The sequence below is a fragment of the Astyanax mexicanus genome, chromosome 19 (genome assembly GCF_023375975.1).
Source record: "Astyanax mexicanus isolate ESR-SI-001 chromosome 19, AstMex3_surface, whole genome shotgun sequence".
Classification (NCBI taxonomy): domain Eukaryota; kingdom Metazoa; phylum Chordata; class Actinopteri; order Characiformes; family Acestrorhamphidae; genus Astyanax; species Astyanax mexicanus.
The window spans coordinates 3138676-3156957 of record NC_064426.1 but is presented as its reverse complement, the minus strand read 5'-3'; the positions used below and the strand labels follow the sequence as shown (position 1 = coordinate 3156957).

The 18282-nt window shown below is 41.4% G+C and overlaps 1 protein-coding gene across 2 annotated transcripts; it reads left to right on the top strand.

Moving 5' to 3' along the window:
• Positions 1 to 750: 750 nt before the first annotated feature.
• Positions 751 to 16175, top strand: fam193b (family with sequence similarity 193 member B). Of its 2 annotated transcripts, none has more exons than XM_007245596.4 (10): positions 751 to 1113; positions 3494 to 3769; positions 8552 to 8738; positions 9562 to 9756; positions 10357 to 10771; positions 11766 to 11952; positions 12337 to 12570; positions 13352 to 14477; positions 15308 to 15383; positions 15527 to 16175. In XM_007245596.4, exons 1-10 carry the CDS (start codon positions 970 to 972, stop codon positions 15621 to 15623), a joined length of 2937 nt encoding a protein of 978 aa, XP_007245658.3. In that variant the 5' UTR covers positions 751 to 969; the 3' UTR covers positions 15624 to 16175. The 2 variants fall into 2 exon arrangements, with proteins under 2 accessions (XP_007245658.3, XP_007245657.3); XM_007245595.4 differs by having other exon boundaries at positions 755 to 1113; positions 9559 to 9756.
• Positions 16176 to 18282: the final 2107 nt, after the last annotated feature.

Genomic DNA, 18282 nt, shown 5'->3' with positions numbered 1-18282 from the left:
CATTCCATTTCACAACGTCCCTAAGCAGCAGGGAACCAGGATGTTTTGTCCACAGCTTCCGAATGTTGGCTCCATATGCCCACCAGATGCCCATCAGGCTCAGGAATGGGACAAGGAGGGGTTAAACATTGGCACAATCTGGGTTGAACACTACATATAGACCCTGCATAGCACATGAACACCCTCTAAACCAGTTGGGCAGTTGATAAAACATGTACAAACCTAATCACTGCCTCCCAGAGACTCACCCAGCCCATATTCAACCCATATGAGCTCAGCAGAAGTGTGTTGAATGGGATTTTTGTACCAGCTTTTTAGATATGATAACATATGGATGGCAGGGATAGTGATGGGATTATTCTACTGGAGAAAGAAAAAAAATAAAGCAAAAACATAATTTAACAACTGTGTATCTCAAAATAATGACCTCAAAACAGCAACTTAGCACCCCAACATAACATCGTAGTGTCTCAAACTAAAATTTGAGTATCTTAAAATAACAACTTGATATCTCAAATGAATGACTTAGTATCTCAAGCTAACAACTGAGTATCTCAAAATAATTATTTAGTATATTAAATTAACAACGTAGTGTCTCAAAATAACAACTGAGTATATGGTTGGTTTATCAGGTATCTCACAGTGGTTTATTCAGTATGTCGCGGTGGTTTATCCGGTATCTCGCGGTGGTTTCCGCGGCCTGCCCACAGTCATCATGGCGCTGAAGCCATTTTGCCATCACTCCGTCTGACCCCGCGACCTGGCGCTGGCGTGTGTGAGCCAGCCCTCCGCCATATTGACTGTTGTCTTTGAGGAGAGAAACAGAAAGTGTTTTTACGGCGCTTGGAATTAAAATTAAAAAGCCCCAAAAGGCTCGTTTTTTAAAACCGAAGCTGCACCGTTTTTATCGGACCTGTCGCGAGCTGAGCGGGCGCCGGCAGATTGGAGATAATTCAGTGAAAACGCGCCATGGCGAGGAAGAAGAGCAGACAGGCGGGAGCGGGGCAGAAGGAAGACCCGCAGCAGCAGCGGAGCGCCGCGGAGAAGAAGGCCGACGGAGCTGCAGCCGGAGGCGGGGACGCGGGACTGGACCGCCCGCCGAGGACCAGCCAGGTAGCTGGAGCTGTTAGTTAGCTTAGCTAACCTAGTGAAGCTTATGGTATGTGTGTATATATAGGTTAGCTTAGCAGTGTATGCAGTTTATGCAGCTGCTTGAACATGGGTTCACTTTCCAAAGGTGGGAGAATATTATAGAGGGTTGTAATTTGGAACTTGGCATTTTTGCAAACTGTGAATTTTGCAGGAAAATTGTTAAACAGAGCGGTGTTCTGGTTCAGAGCTGTGCTAAGCTAACTAACGTAACATACCTAGCTACCTACCTGAGCCAGATAGCTAACGTAGCAATCGCTAGCTAGTTAGCGTAGCTAGCTGGCTGTCCATTCCCACTAGCTATATATGGTCGGGCGGAGCACCTTGCTCCTTACAGTGAATAAAAAATAATAAGTGAAAAAATAAATAAATAAGACGTGATACACGGTGCTGGACCGTGGCAGGTAATCTAGCAGATAGCTGGCTAGCTAACAGAGGCTAGCCAGCTAACCTATCTACCCCTTTCAGCTGGCCCTGCAGAGCAGGAGCCTTAATGCAGGTCCTCCGGCAATCATCTCGCATCTAGAAGCGTCTGTTGGACACTTCGATTGATGATTCTTCAGATATGTAGCTAGCTTGGTGCTTTATTGGATTCCAGAGGTTTGTATGTGTTTTTGTGCATGCCAGAGTTTATCCAGTCTAGCTGTGACAGCAGCCCATGCAAAGCTGCAAGAGTGAAGATCAGTGAAAGTGACCCTGCTGGTTGGAGATGGACTTGAGCTTCATCAGTTTGTGGAATATTTCACCTTTCTTTTACCTTCCTTACTTTGCTTGTGTAAGTGTTTAACATATGTAGGTTAATACATCTTAAGGTGGTAAAAAGTGTGGTCTCAGAACCACACTTATTAGCAACAGCATGCAACGGTTGTGACCAATGTGGTTATAGAAAAGTAAACCTACTGGTTAAAGATGGACTTGAGCTTAAATATTTGGAGTTTGTGGAGGTTTTTAGCTATTAGACCTTTTTAAAACCACTTGTCAACTAAAGCTAATTAGTCATTAACTGGATATTCCTGCTATTGTATAACTTGCCTTCGAGAAAATGTTTGAAAAGTTATTAGCTTGAGTAGGGAAGATATGACTCCTCTGACCACCTTTTTTGAAACCCTATTTGAGACCAGTTATCAACTAGATCTAATCCTGTTTCTCCGAACTGGACCATAGAGTTGTATCCAGCTAGGTGGTATATTGGGCCCCCAGACTTTTTTTGTGCTTGCCATCGTTTATCCAATCTATCTGTGACAGCAGCCCATACAAAGCTGCAGGAGTTTGTGTCAGTTTTTAGCTGTAGTTGTGAAGCAACGACTGTGATCATAGCTGGATCCCTGTCACAAAACTGTACAAACCCTTTCAGAGCCCATGCCCACCTGGAACCCCCCTAGCACACACCCCAGCCAGGTGAACCCCACATGACTTCTTTTTTAAACCAGTTATGTACCTAGACATAGTCTAGACCTCAGGGAACATTAGATACGGGCCTGTGAAGGACAGTTCATCTGTACTTTCCTGCAACAAAACAATAAATAAATCCACCTTAAACCAGTTGGACATGCTGGTCTCCTCTGTAGGACCCTTTCTGAAGGTCCTTTAGATTTGGACCCAGCCAATATATTGGTGTCTGCCAAAGTTTATTCAGCCTAGCTTTGACAGCAGCTCATGTAAAGCTGCAGGAGTGAAGATCTGTAAAAGTGATCCTGCTGGTTGGAAATGGATGTGGCTTTTTAAATGTTTAGAGTCTGCGGATGTTTTCAGCTTTAGTAGTGAAGACCTTGTCAATTGTGTTGACGTACAGATACAGATCTTCTGGAAGTGAAGTCACATTTATTTTGTGTAGTGCCCTTTTGTTACAAAGCAGCTTTACAAGAATCTACCAATAGGACAAGAAATCTTTGATTTGCAGGAAAGCCTGGTGGGCAGTCTTTTTATCAGTGTCAGGTTGAACAGGTAATCATTAGAAAAAAATGAATATAGTTCAGAGATTAAATACATTTTATTTGGATTTATAGAGAACAGATAATGTGAAATGTTTATGACAGTGTGGCTTAAGATTCTGACAGGTTTAACTAGAACAGCCTAACTAAGTGGAGAGAGAGAGCAAGAGGGTAACATAGACATGGGAGCAATCTGAAATACTGGCATCCCTCCTCTTAACTCTTGTTTTGCTCCTAATTGAGCTCCGGCCAAACCAATTGCTTGTAAATGTACGCAACATATCTCTTATCTCTCTAACTTTCAGATGTCTGTTGTCTCAGAACCATGTTTAATACACAAACGTTCAGCACTAACCATACTCCTTCTTTCTCTCTTTCTCTCTTTCTCTCTCTTTCTCTCTTTCTCTTCACAGTCCATGCACACCTGCTGTTTGCTGTGCCATCGGGAATTTAAGGACTGGGGAGCAGGCCTGGCTAACGGGCTCCCCAGCCACGGGTCCAAGCTGTCGGAGGCGGTCCCGGCTCTGTCCCAGGCACTGCTGAGGGAGGTCCCGGGTCGCAAGTTAGCGGACGCCGTGCCCTCGCTGTCGCAGTCGCTGCTCGGGGAGGTACCTCTCTGGATATGCCAGAGCTGCCGGAAGAGCGTGGAGGAAGAGGAGAGGAGGCCGGCGCAGGAGCAGAGTGCACCCGTGAGTATTAGTGCCCGGCTCATTTTTGGGCCTTGATCTGCTAAATTTCAACTCTCTGACTGTTGTGATGCTGTGGATCTGGTACATTTTACAGATATAATCATACACTGTCCCCATGTTTGTGGAAATCCTTTTTAAATTATTTATTCAGCTAATTTAAGTTGAACACATTTGCCAACAGCTTGCAGAGCCCTGAGAGAGCACAATTGTCCTTGCTCTCTTTGGGTGGGTACAGTAGATAGGCGCTCTTTCCCCTCATCACTCCTAGGGTGATGTCGATCAGCACAAGGTTTCATCTGTGAGCTGGAGCATGTACTGGAGGAGGTGTGTGCTAGTCTTCACTCTCCTGGTGTTTTGGGCATTACTAGTAATAGGGGGAGTCCTAGTTAGTGGGTTGGGTAATTGGCCTTGTAAATTGGGGAAAAAATTGAGAAATAATTAGAAAAGAAATGAAAAAAAAGCTAAACCCCTTGCTGACACAAAGCTTTGAGATTATGTAATGTCCTTATCTCACTAATGGTCTCATCATTGAATGCTATCAAATTCTTACAGCAATGCATGAAAATATAATAAAAAGCCTTTCCTGGACCGAACAGACAGTTATTCCAACAAAAGCAGGATAAACCATTCATTACAGAAGCAAGAAAGTGTCCCAATACTTTTGTCCATGTCCTACATTTTGAAAAAAAAAACTTTTTTTATTTAGTTCTAAGCAGCAGTCACTTTGTTACAGCATAAATACACCAACATAAAAGAGCGCTGGTACATGATGAGCGTAACTGCTGCTCGGTGCTGCCACGCTCATAATAAAAGCTACAAATTTGACGTGAACTGATGCTGAACTCTCCAGTGAGCTGCAGGGACTGTTAAATATTTCGCTCATAGTTTCCTTTTATACTTTTGTATTAAAGTAATTTCTCTCATTCATTCTATATCAAAATGTTATGGCTGATTGGTGTAGAAAATAACTCTGAAGTAGGCCTGTCACAATAATAACATACTTACATCGATTTATCGTACAATAAATGGACAGACCCTCAATAATTTTACTTGTCGTGCAGTCCATTAATGTGAAACTGTATGTCAACTTAGTTATAAAATACAATATTCTATTATTTAATTTGTATAAGATTTAGGCCTGTCGTGATAATCACATAGATGATAAATCGTACAATATATGGAGAAATGTTTGGTGACCTTGACCAGAATATCAGCTTTTTTTTTTTTTTTTTTTATAAACAAGTTTTATTTTACTTAATATTATTACTATTAGGATGTTTCATAAAAGTACTATTTCAGTCTGAATATTCTTAAAATAATAATAATAAAAGTTCACTATTCTATCCTTTGTTAAACTGAGTAATTAAATCATTATTTTTGCAGAATAAAATGATAAAATGGTCTTAAATTACAATAATATCGATTATCGCAATAAATTCTGCTTACTGTGAAGCGCTTTCTAGGACAGTATCCTTACATCCATCTGAGTACCTGCTAATAGAGAATAGCGCACTGACTCAGATAGCTTGCTGTTATCAGGTTATCCATATGGCTCCATTTCTAAAAGCTATTAGCTGTATATACAGCCAGGCTTACCCTGACAGTTGAGACTAACATGCATACTGGCCCTGTTATTTACAGTTCAGACAGGCTTGTGTACTGGCCCTGTTATTTACTGTCTGGATTATAATGTTTACTGCATCTATTTTCATCATCTTCCCACTTCTTTAAATAGATGGTAATTGTGCTTATTGAAGCAAATGTGCTGAGGTGCTCCAATCTGATGAATGCTGTTGGGATCTTTATTTGAATGTACTTCTGGGTTTGGTGTAGACCTGTCTATTATTACATTATTACCTTATTGTACAATATGTGGTTTCTGAGCTTAGCATGAAATCTGCACTTTTTAATGTTAGTATTAGGTATAGGACAATATATATTGATTACACAATACTGCATCAATGTGTGGCATCAAATATGAATATTCTTATTGAAACCTATGCGCTCTAAACTCCCCAAGACTCGCCTCCCCAATTCAACTTCAGTTTCTGAATCAGTTTCTCTGATTTTGCAATTTATAGGTTTGTGTTTGAGTAAAATGAACTTGTAATTCCAAATAAAAATATTGTCATTTAGAGCATTTATTTACAGAAAATGAGAAATGGCTGAAATAATAATTAAAAAAAAAAAGTTGCAGAGCTTTAAAATTATGCAAAGAAAACAAGTTCATATTCATAAAGTTTCAAGAGTTCAAAAATCAATATTTTAATATTTGGTGAAATAACCTTGTTTTTTTAATCACAGTATCACAGTCATGCATCTTAGCATCATGTTCTCCTCCACCGGTCTTACACGCTGCTTTTGATAGATAACTTTATGCTGCTTTACTCCTGGTGCAAAAATTCAAGCAGTTCAGTTTGGTGGTTTGATGGTTTGTGATCATCCATCTTCCTCTTGATTATATTCCAGAGGTTTTCAATTTGATAAAATCAAAGAAACTCATCATTTTTAAGTGAAATCTTTATTTTTTTTCCCTCAGAGCTGTATATACACACACACACACACACACACACACACACACACAGGTGTGGATTACTTTATGTGAGCATCTGATTTTCCACAGATGTTCATCACACCTGCAGGGCTTTTGAATTGTTGCTGTAGGCGTGCCATCAGTCTGAATGACAGGCTGCTGCAAACTGCTGGGCCGAATGGCTTTGAAAACAGTTCTAGAAATTATTCATCCTGTATGAAAACGACACACTTGTCAATCAAACCAGAAACTCTCAGGCAGCTCTGAGTCTGGAAATAGGGTTTTGAGGAGGCGTGTCTGTCTGCATTTTGAAACTAGTAATTTTGCAGAGCGTCTGATTATTTTCTTTTTTATTTATTTATTCGTTTATGATTACTTGTCCGCCGTCTCTCGACATCTTGTAATCTCTTGCCTTATTTTCTTGTTTTCACATACTGAGTTATATGTTTTATTAAATATAAATCTTCCCACAGCCGCACGCAGTAAAGCAGTGCGAGTGTTTTCCCTCTGTTTAAAGAGCCTGATAACGGACGTGCCTCTCACTAGGTGAACGAGGGCAAACAATGGCCAGAGCTCTCTTCCTGAACCTGCTCTGATTATTTACACATAAACCCATTCAGTGAAAAAAAGCCTGAACATCCGTCTGCTGTTTCCACTTCTTATTTATACAAGGTACCAGTCCGGTCGGCTCTGACCGGCTCAGTCTGGCTGAACGTTTAGCTTTGTTTTGGGATGCCTTTCAAACGCTTGACCTCATAAAAGCTTCTGGTGCGACTCGATCAGTTACCGTGACCTTAAAATCTTAAACGTCTCCTCGCTGCGTTTCTGTCAGTTTCTGTGTTTTGTAGAGGAATGAGGCCTGTTTCTGTCAGCCGAGGAGGGACTGTAGTGTTAAACTAGGATGATATAGTACTTAATTTAGTGCAGTGAATAACACCACCTCCTGCCAGTGAGCTACTACATCATGTAGTAGCTACACCAGTAAGAGGAGTCCTTGGGCAAGACTCCTAACACTACCAGACTTTGGCCGAACTGTGTAATAGGAACAACCTTGTAAGATTAATGCTGTAAAGGTAAATGCAAATGGGCCTCGTTGTATCATATTGTATTGTATAGTACACAATAGTATCGCCAAAATGATTAAATATCGTTATTGCAAAAATACTCTGCAATATGGTGATATTATTTTAGACTCATATGGTTCATCAGGGTACAACTTTGCTCTTTGCTGTTTATATCAAAAGAAAAAATTCACACTGTTCTTATTTTCCTTTTAATAATATCTATTAAAAGCAGATTATATCTGTCCGGTGTAATTAATACAGAGAGCCTTATTAATATCATGCTTTAAAGTAATGGATCATTGGCTTTGACTGTTATACAATCTGGTAAAAATCTTATTTAGGGGTGTCCCATAATCATATCAAAACGATATGATCAATAATATCACCAAATAAAATTCAATATTAATTTTGTTGTCGTAGTGTATTCTTTAATTTTGTTTTAATTCAATGTTTTGTCATATCGGCCAAAAGATTATCACAAAAATACCCTGAAATTATGTGAAAATATTTTTCTATGATTTAATTTTGTTCTTTAACAAAAAGTCTGTGTCATAAAGTCTGTTTTTGTCAAGATGTGGGCAATATGACTTTATTTTATCATATCCTGATGATTTTGGTTATTGTTATGGACAGTTTATTTTTTTTATATTGTGGATATCATCAATGCTTAAAACACTGCGTGTTTCTGTGTCAGAACGTTTTATGACAATCTCAACTTTTTATTTTTATTTTTTTTGTCTGATATATATATAAAAAAAAATAGATTACAGTAAATGCTGTGTATCGTAAATTAATATATATTAGTGTAGGGTAATAATTAGTGTCTTTGTATATTAAAAAACTCCAAATAAAAAAAAAGTTATTTTTCATCAAAAACGAATTTCTTCTTATAAAAACAATGATGGTGAATGAAGCCCATTGTTTTATTTGTACAGTCTTGCACAGGACTGTTTGTTAAATATGTTACTTTGTTTTCAGTAGGTTAAATGTGTTACATCTGCTGCTTCCAGAGCTGGGCCTGGAGCTTTTATTAAAATTATATTTCACATAGAAATCATTTCTATTCATATTCTATGCATTACACATTGTTTAATTGTTATTTGGCTTTCTTTTTTATTTTTTTTTGGGTGTAATATGTATCTGTTGGAGTCAGCGATTTCACACTGTGTATCGTTTGTTTTGCAGGTGCCGTTGTCCCACTCGTCCTCGTGTAAGTCTCAGAGCTGTGGGAATGGTTATCCAGAGCAGAGCTCTGTAGACTGGGACCCCAGCTCCTTCCTGTCGGCCCGGAAACTGTCGGGTCTCTGGAACTCGGCTCACTCAAACACAGGAGCTCACTGCACCCACGGAGCCGGTACTCACTCTCAGCAAGGTCAGACCTGACTCTCTCTCTCTCTCTCTCTCTCTCTCTCGCTTTCTCTCTCTCGCTTTCTCTCTCTCTCTCTCCCTGTCTCTCACTCGCTCTCTTTCTACCTCTCTTTACCTCTCTTCCTCTTTGTCTCTCGCTGTGCATCTCTTTCTTTCTCTCTCTTTCTGCATCTCTCCCTCATCCACTCACTCTCTGTATCTCCCTCTGTCTTTTTTTCTACCTCTATCTCTGTCTCTCTCTTTCTTTCTGTCTCTCTCTCTCTCTCTTTATTGGCATTAATTGCAATTAACAACTTTTGCCAAAGCAATAAAAGAAGTAGTTAGGATACAAAAGGTAAAAAAAAACAAAACAAAAAAATATATAAAATATATGTCTCTCTCTCTGCATCTCTCTCTCACCCTCTCTCTTTCTCTCACTCTCTCTATATCTCTCTACCTTTTTCCTGTCTCTCTGTTTCTCTCTCTCTCTGTCTTTCTTTGTCTCTCTCTCTGCATCTCTCTCACACCCTCTCTCTGTCTCTCTCTGTCTCTCTCTCTCTCTCTCACCCTCTCTCTGTCTCTCTCTCTCTCTCTCTCGCTGTCTCTCTGCTTCTTTCTCTCTCTAGTCCTAAAACAATATCACAATATTTCAGGGTATTTTTGCAACAACGGTTTTCTTGGCAATATATTTTTTTATTAATAGCAAGCATATACTACTGCAACGAGATAATTATTAAAGTTGAATTTAGTGTACATTTAACTGATTTTGTAGTTTTCTTTCAAGAAGTGCAGCATATTTAATGCATGCATTCTTCTCTTATATCGTGTGATGTTTGTGGTTACAGCAGGCGGGACGGCGGGACCAACCTGTCATGAGAAAAGATCTCACGAGGGATCCGGGAACAAAGTGTGTCCCTACAGTCACCCAGCGTCCCCCAACCCCGGTGCCACGTCCCCCGCTAATCCACTGTCTACCTCCGGCGACCTTTGCAAGACCACCCCCAAGCACTTCAAAACCATGTGTAGGCGACCAACTCCTCCAGGTACGCACTCACACACTCGAGATGACTGGACTGTACAGACATTTTCACAGTGAGGAAAGGAGGAAACTGTAGAGACCTGGAGAGATAAAAAAAAACAGTGTCTGTACTAAAATCACCAGATTAATTTGCTTTAAAAAGGAGACTGCACCAGCATGCATGGATGTAGATTACTAAGCCTATGTTTTAACCGTAGAATAGCAGGCTAGCTGTAATGCTAACTGATGCCACAGTAGGCCTCGCTATGTTTGAACAGGTTAGCTGTGATGCTAACTGTATTCTGAGCTGGATTACTCACTGATACTGGATGACAGGTTGATGGCACTGTCCAGATTATATGATATGATGTGTGTTTTATGTGATTGTGTTGCTTATATACTGATTTCTAAAGCCTAGAGTAGCAGCATGTAGCTGCATCTGCCAGCTAACTGCCAGGAAGCGATATTATAGCTTTACATTGGCCTTAAACAAAATACGCCAGTTATAAAATAGTTGGATTTCATTGCATTTTTTAAATAAAAATAAGGAATGTATTTAAATAAATGCTCTCCTCTGAAGCTAAGCTAGAACTAGTAGCTTTATTCTCCTTCTTCTGTCCTCTAGGTGAGGCGTTCCACCCGAACGAGCACCACCAGCCTGCAGACCTGTCAGTGCCGCCCAACAGTCCCACGGGCCTCTCCTCCCAGAACTCCTCCACTCTGCTGCCTGCTACCAAGCCCACCTCCAGTCAGCACGTCCACGTCAACGCCGCTGCACACGCCCCCTTCTCTCCGCTGGCACCCAACCTTGCCTCTGGCACCAAGCACTCGGGTGGTCCGGACAGCCCCGCTACCCTGCACAAGTCCAGCGCCTGCAAAAACGCTCACATTCCACCTGCTGGCACCCAGCACGGGAAGGTGGGTGCCTCGCTGATGGGCTGTAGCCACCCCTGCAACGGGCACAACAACAACAACAATAGCAGCAGCGGTGGAACTGTAGCCTCCTCCAATGCAGCTCATCTAGCGTCCACCGCTTGCAGGTAGGTTTCGCTTGTTTGATGCAGCATTTATGTACAAGTTTTGCATGCTTTTGTATTTTCACTTGGGTCTTCTATAAACACTTCAAGTGCAAAGAAATCTATTGACCTGTTTTCTGTGGATGCAGTTAAAAGTTTAGTGAGTTTGGTTCAAGGATTCAAGGAAATTTCATTGTCATTCGCATCACATGTGGTACATGAGGTGGAACGAAATTGTGATCTCACGATCCAGTTTACACCGAGGAGCAATTTTTAAAATAGATAAATATAGATTAAATAAAATTAATTAAAAACAAGAACACAATAAAATACAATAGAACAAAATAGACATCAAGATAAATACCCCAAAAATAGGGAGAGTAGGCCGGTGGCAGCAAGTCCAGAGTGCAAGTTTGCTATAGCAACATGATAGGGTCCTGGTGTCAGGAATCATATGCTTCTATGTGTTGTTTGGATGGCTTTCTTATTGTGACATCACAATAAGGAAATGTGCATAGAACTAAGCCCTTCCGGAACCCACCCACTAGATCAGTTGAAGAAACAGTCTTTTGGGCATTTTGGTCATTTTGGTTGAGAACCTCAAACAGTACACAGCTGGATTAGCCAGTAGACTTTCTCTGAGGGAGGGATCTAGAACTACAGTCCGTAGCAAGTCAGCAGATGAGAGAGATGCTTTCAAATAATGATTTTTGTGCTTTTAATGGTTTCTGTAGGTTTCAGTAATCTCTCTTATGAAATATATATTATTTATCATTTAAGCAACACTTTAGTTGTTGGCCAATGATGGCTGAGTTGTTAGACTGCCAGGTTGTTGATCACAGGTTGTGGGTTCGATACCCTCCTCATACCAGGCTGGCCACAAGAATTATTAAAATAATAAGTTTAATTTCTGCATTTTCTCTCTGTAAAGAAAAAAAAGTATGTTATTAACACACTGTGTTTGTTTAATGCAGTATTTATAACTGAGGTTTGTTTGTTTGTGTTTGTTTGTGTTCAGGGACCAAGCGTGTAAAGGGCACAAGCTGGTGAACGGCTCGACGTGCCAGCAGGCGGCGTGTGAGCCGGAGGAAGGGGAGGATGAAGACAGCAGCTCGGAGCGCAGCTCCTGCGCATCCTCATCCACCAATCAGCGGGACGGGAAATATTGTGACTGCTGCTACTGCGAGTTCTTCGGTCATAATGCGGTAATTCAGCTGAGCTTAATAATGATCAGGTGTACCTCAGGGTTCTCTGCTGTTTTCTTACTGTAGTGCACTGCGGTAGCCTTCCAGCATTTGTTTTAATTTAAGATTATCTTGGTGTACCATTAAATTAAAATTAATATTAAATATACATACATATTTCACAGTGGATCTTTTTTAGGGTGTTAGATTATATCCATACACTTAAAACATAAACGTAAAGCATATAGATATTATTGCATGATATTTTTATGCAGTCTTGCCATTTAACCAATACATCATAAACAGACCATGTCAAAATAAAAGTCTGTAATACAGACGATACAAATTAAAAGCCACAAATACAAACCATAGCCACTACTGAAACTCCTCTCTCCCGTCCCTCAGCCGCCCGCAGCCCCCACAAGTCGGAACTATGCAGAGATCCGGGAGAAGCTCCGGTCCCGGCTCACTCGGCGTAAAGAGGAGCTGCCTCAAAGACAAGACCTGGACCCGGCCACACCAAGTGCTATCGACCACCGGGACGTGGACGAGCTCCTGGACTTCATCAACAGCTCCGAACCCAAGCCCGTCAACACCGCCAAGGCAGCCAAGCGCGCGCGGCACAAACAGAAGAAGAAGGTACTGTCAGTGTTTTTAGCTACTGTATCTTTTTCTTATACACTATAAGGAGCACTTAAAATACTTTAATTTTCCAAATATTTGCGCCTTTTAATCCTGTGTGCCGTTTTGCCGAATTGCAGTGTTATTCAGGATTTTAAGTGTAGTTCTCCAGCACCGGGCCTGGAGTTTTTGTAGTATTGTTGGCGTGTAGCCTGCTCCTAACCCCGGCTAGCACTGCTGCAGCGGTTAGCCGCTAATGCTAATGCTCCAGCCTTAGTACTGCAGAAATGTGTGAATCTTAAGCTCACTGTAAATAAATGGAAGCCTTTTTTTCACCCAAATAAACAGTTTTCAGAAGAGAAATCTGTGTAGATTAACATCTAGCGCTCTCTTAAGTTTTTAAGAAAGTTTTTTTTTTATTACAGTTTTGTTTACTTAGCTTAGCTTAACTTAGCTCGTTAACTTTGTTGGCTACCCCCTGATAAGTTTATCAGAGTTACTAGCCACAGAAACCACAAGTTTAGAAGAGATAAGAGCACCTAAATGCTTAATGAGTATTTTGGTTTGTTTTAACACTTTTTTTAAAGTTACTACATGATTCCTTATGTGTTCCTTCATAGTCTGGGTCACTTCAGTATTGATTTAATAATGTAGGGGAAAAAAATAATAAAAAACATTAAATGAGAAGATGTGTCCAAACTTTTGACTGGTACTGTATGTGTAAATTCTTTAACCTTTGAAATGCTTGACTACTACTACTACTTGCTGACCATTGTGTCCTTGTTTGTGGCTCCTTCAGGAGAGGGAACGTGCCCAGCAGGGTGCAGCGGATTCGGCCTGCAACGATCAGCAGTCCTCCCCTCCTCCGGAGCCGGCCGACGAGGAGTCTGTTCCGGACGGGGAGCCGGGGCGTCTCCTGGAGTGGCCTCAGCTGGAGCTGGAGCGCGTCAACAGCTTTCTCACCTCCCGCCTGGAGGAGATCAAGAACACCATCAAAGACTCCATCAGGGCCTCCTTCAGCATGTACGATCTCAACCTGGACGTCAACGACTTCCCCAAGAAGGCCGCCACGCTGGAGGGCAACCACCTGCTGTCTCACCTCAACGGCTCGTCCGACCTGCAGCAGATCGACCTGGACCTTTCCCCGCTCTCCCTGAGGAACTTCAAGAGGGACCTGGATACGCTCAACGGTTGGGAGGACAACAACTGCATCAGCAGCAGCACCACAACCACCAACAACAACTCCTCCTCCTCTATCAGCGCCGCCACGGCCAAAGACGTCCAGAGGCTGCACGCCACTCCCAGCCTCTCCAAGCTCATCCGAGTGCGTTCCCCAGAACGAGGCTCACCACCAGGTTCTGAGGCCACGCAGCCCACCTCGGCCCACGCGCCCAAACCCAAAGACGAGGCCCCCGACGCCAAGAACGCCACAGGGGCCGGAGCAAAGACGAAGAAGGGCAAGAAACAGCAGCAGCAGCAGCAACAGCAGCAGAGGCATCAGCAACAACAGGACCATGCCTTACAGGAGCAGCTTCCCGTCTCCAAGTCTACTAAAGCAACTCCTGCAAACCTGGAGAAAACCCAAGAGGGCAGAACCTCAGAGCCTGAGAAAGGCCTGCGAGGATCCAAAGCCAGCCAGCAGAGTCAGCAGCACGGCGAGAATCAGAAAACGGCCAACAGAAAGACGGAGGAAGGCAAGTCCTCAAAGCACACCTCTAACGGTGCCGCTAACGGGAACCACCATCCAGGGTCCAACTTTCACAGAGGGAAGAACGACGCAGACTCCAGAGGAAACCGATCGGAGAACGACACAGAAGCTAAAACCAATTCCAACACTCCAGCAAACTTGAACTCGCACCAGCAACAGTCAAAAGGAAAGAATAAGAAGAACAAAGGCAAGACGGACAAGTCCAGTAGTGCTATTGGTAACGTATCTACTTACTGTTGTCTTAATTCAGTCGTTACAGTGGTATCATGACTCTGTTCGAGGTGCTTTGTGGAATGCAGCTGTGAAATGTGTACAATTAAATGAAATCAGTGATGCATCAGTGTAGCATATTGCTCACCTCTTCAGATATTAGGAGAAACTACCTGTTGCTTAGATGCATAATCCAATAACTGTTTTCTGATTAGTAATATCATATTTTTGATACGATACTACACAGCATCTGTGTTAGTGAAGAGGATAAAATACCAGGAATTATGCATTTATTGGTGTCTGCTTCACATAATTTATATAAATTAATTTATTAAATTATATAATATTCTTTTGATTATAGCGCATCCCTGTGGAGTAATAAAACAGTAACTTTACTTAGTCTTATTGGAGAAAGAATGTTTTTAGGAAAGAATCAAACGATTTAAAGTATCGCAATATTAATATCCTGTCTCTTCCTGAAAAATCTCTTTATATTGCAGAAATTGTTGCAGAAGTAACTGTTCACAACAGCTTTTGGCTCCAATTTCAACATACTTCGCTCAATATATATAAACATTTTAATAGAGTAATTACTGGGGACTGGAATGAGATGTGTTTGAGCTGTGAGTAATTCTGGTTGTATTGCTAACTAAAAGAATATAAAAACCCAAAGCAGGTGTGATTCCCACGAGCATTACTACAGTACTGCTTTAGCTTTGCTTTAGCTTTGCTTTAGCTGAGAGAATCTACAGTTAGAAGAGCTTATCGATCTCCTGCCCTTCCTTCAGTTAAAGTTGAACAATCTCTTTAAGCTTTGCTTCCTTTTCTCTTTAATAGATGACGTTTTCCTCCCCAAAGACGTGGATCCAACAGAGATGGACGAGATCGATCGCGAGGTGGAATACTTCAAGAGGTGAAGCCCGGTCGATAGCAGAGCGTAGATCTGTGATGAATTATTAATTGCGTCTATATCTTGTTGTTCTGTTGACGTCCTGCACTTCTCCAGCTGACGACAGTTTCTCTCTTTTTCTCTCTTTCTCTCGTTTTTATCTCCAGGTTTTGCCTCGACTCGGCTAAACAGACTCGACAGAAGGTGGCCGTGAACTGGTCCAACTTCAGCCTGAAGAAAATGCCCTCAAACGCAGCTCAGTAACACACGTGAACGATGGTATCAGAACCAGAACCCACCTTCCCTGAGACTCGAGACTCTGAAGACTGCTCAACACACGTTTGACTCACTGTATTGAACACCTGATTGGCCTGTGGTTGGTCACTGTAGTCGACACCTGATTGGCCGATGGCCAGTTTGCTCTGCTCAACACTTGATTTGGCTGGACGTCACTCTCTGTCTATGCCCTGTTTTATCACTAAAGCCACGGGACCTCGGTCTACATGTTCATCCATCAGAGCTTTTCTTTCTTCCGTTTTTTTTTTTTTTCTTTTTTTCTTTATTTTTCGTACGTGTGGGTAGAGCTGGATTGATCGCAGGTCAGCCTGCTTCCCCTCTGTCTCTCTCTCTTTCTCTCTGTCTATCTCTCTCTCTGTCTCTCTCTCTCTCTCTCTCTCTCTCTCGTTCTCTCTGTGTTGCTTTGGAGTAAGCAGCCAAAATTGTGTTTTGGTGAACACTGCTCCCACTACTCCAGTTCTTGACTTCACTTGTAGTATGTAAACAGTTATTTTACAATAAAAGTCTTTTAAATCAGAACGACGGCACGCTTTGACCTCCCGGCCCCATTCTGTGTTTCCTTTTAATTCTACTTTACCTTTTTTTTTTTTTTTTTTGTCTGTTTTGTACGGTTACGTTTTTCCAAAAGGTACTTTTTTCCGACAAGCTGTTTTACAGGCCAGTTCAGATCCAGATTATGCAGAATAGAACGATACAGTTCATACTGTTCATACTGAATGCATTTATATGCACTCAAAAATCTGTTCATAATCTGATTACCGTCTTTTTCGTAATATATGGCTCATGAATGAATAATGAATGTCTATTTTCATGTATTTTAAAAGAACTTCTAATTCAGTAGGTCTCGCCGCTTAGTGGTGGTGGTAAAGTAAATTAAGTAAAGCTAAGCTAAGTAAACAAAACTGTAATAAAAAGACTCTCTTTTAAAGTCAAACGAGCGCTGGATGTTAATCTGCAGATTTCTCTCTTAAAAACTGTTTATTTGGGTGAGTAAAGTGCTTCAGTTTATTTACAGTAAGCTTTTGTCAGCTATTTTTGGAAAAATTAAAGAATTTTAAGTGCGCTTCATAGTGCTAAAAATATAGTACTGCAGTTATAATCTGATCACTAAAGTTATAATCTGAGTACTGCAGTTATTTATAATCAGGTTCTGGGAAGTCTCAGTCTGTGCATAAGTGAAAACAGACAGTGGTAGCGGAAATAATCAAGCAGCAGTTATCAGCACAGCACCCGCAATAATTTAGAAGTGACACTAATACTGAAGGAGTTATATAATCTTCTAGTTGATGTATGATCATATTGCAGCTCGATGTGTTAAAAAAGCTGCAGCATAAAGTTCAGGTTTTATCATGTTTTAATTAAATGAGTTTATTAGCTGGTTACAAAACAAAAATATGATTATTGCCTAATTTATATAAAATCTGGAGTTTTCCCTTTATCTGATTACCCAAGTTCATGTGAGCGTGTTAATCAGATTACTGACCACAGATTATGAGGTGCATTTAAACACATTCACTGACACATTTTACAATTCTTGAATTCTTATGAATTCCATCAATTTATTTTTTTTATATCCTTCTTGCCGCAGAGTAGAGTGAACTGTTCTGAGCTCTGATTTTATCTGACGTCTCTGAGATCACGATAAGTAGGATAAATATGGGTCCAGGTGTGAGTTAGTTGCTGAACGTCACACTGTGGTAATGCTTACCTACGGAATATTTTATTTTTTATCTGCGACGTTAGCGGAAATGGTTCCGTTTTATTAATTTTCCAAATGCAAACAGCGAAGAATTGAACACTAATGTATGCTATGGTTTTTAAAACTGTATTAAGTCGACTTTCTGACACTTGAACATGTATTTACATGACGTCCTCTGATAGAGGACAGAATGACGAGATTATTCCTGCATGCTCGAAACTGACACAATTCCGATTTGCTCCCAATTTTGACGTATTTTTTTTTTCTGTCTTTTCCGTATTTTTTTTCCGTACAGGTCAGTACTGACAGTTAGAATTAGAAGAGTTTTCTGACTCTCCCCGACTTCAGGTGAAGTCTTGTCTCTTTGTGCTCTTCAGAATCCTGCTCCTCCGTATTCCTGTGGATGTAGTTCCGTATTTTCCGGCTCTGTTGCTCCGTAGCTGGCAGTAGTTTTCCGTTTTTTCGGCAGGCCGGGAATGCTGGTCTGCAGCTGCGCTCCGTAGTGCTGCTTGTGTAGTTTGGATAGACATTTGCGCTCGCTCCAAATTCCAAGTTCGGATGGGATGTTCTCTGTTTCTCCCTTTATTTTTCCGCTCTTTCTCTTTCCTGATGTTTGTCTCTGCAGTTTGGTATGGAATACCGTTCTTCTTTTTGTTCAATTTCCCCCTTTTTCTTTTTGTTCACATGTGAGGAGTCTGCTGTGCTTCGCCCCCGATGGTACAACTACAGCGCCCACGACCTTCCGACCCCAACCCCGACCCAGACATCGCTCTGCACGTACTCTCCCGTACACCCCCCCGATCCCTGTCCAAATCCGAAATATAACCCTGAAGCGTTCTGTTGGGAAGTGGGACGAATGGGAATATGATGAGAAATGATGTACCATTTTTTTTCCACTTGTTTTCTTGTTTTGAAGTATTGAGATGA

What these genes read in the sequence shown, in the direction of transcription:
- fam193b (XM_007245595.4), top strand. Translation starts at nt 970, where the DNA reads ATGGCGAGGAAGAAGAGCAGACAGGCGGGAGCGGGGCAGAAGGAAGAC. An exon ending in CAAGTCCAGTAGTGCTATTG is followed by an intron (nt 14,478 to 15,307) that starts GTAACGTATCTA and finishes TCTCTTTAATAG; the next exon opens with ATGACGTTTTCCTCCCCAAA. An exon ending in GAGGTGGAATACTTCAAGAG is followed by an intron (nt 15,384 to 15,526) that starts GTGAAGCCCGGT and finishes TTTTATCTCCAG; the next exon opens with GTTTTGCCTCGACTCGGCTA.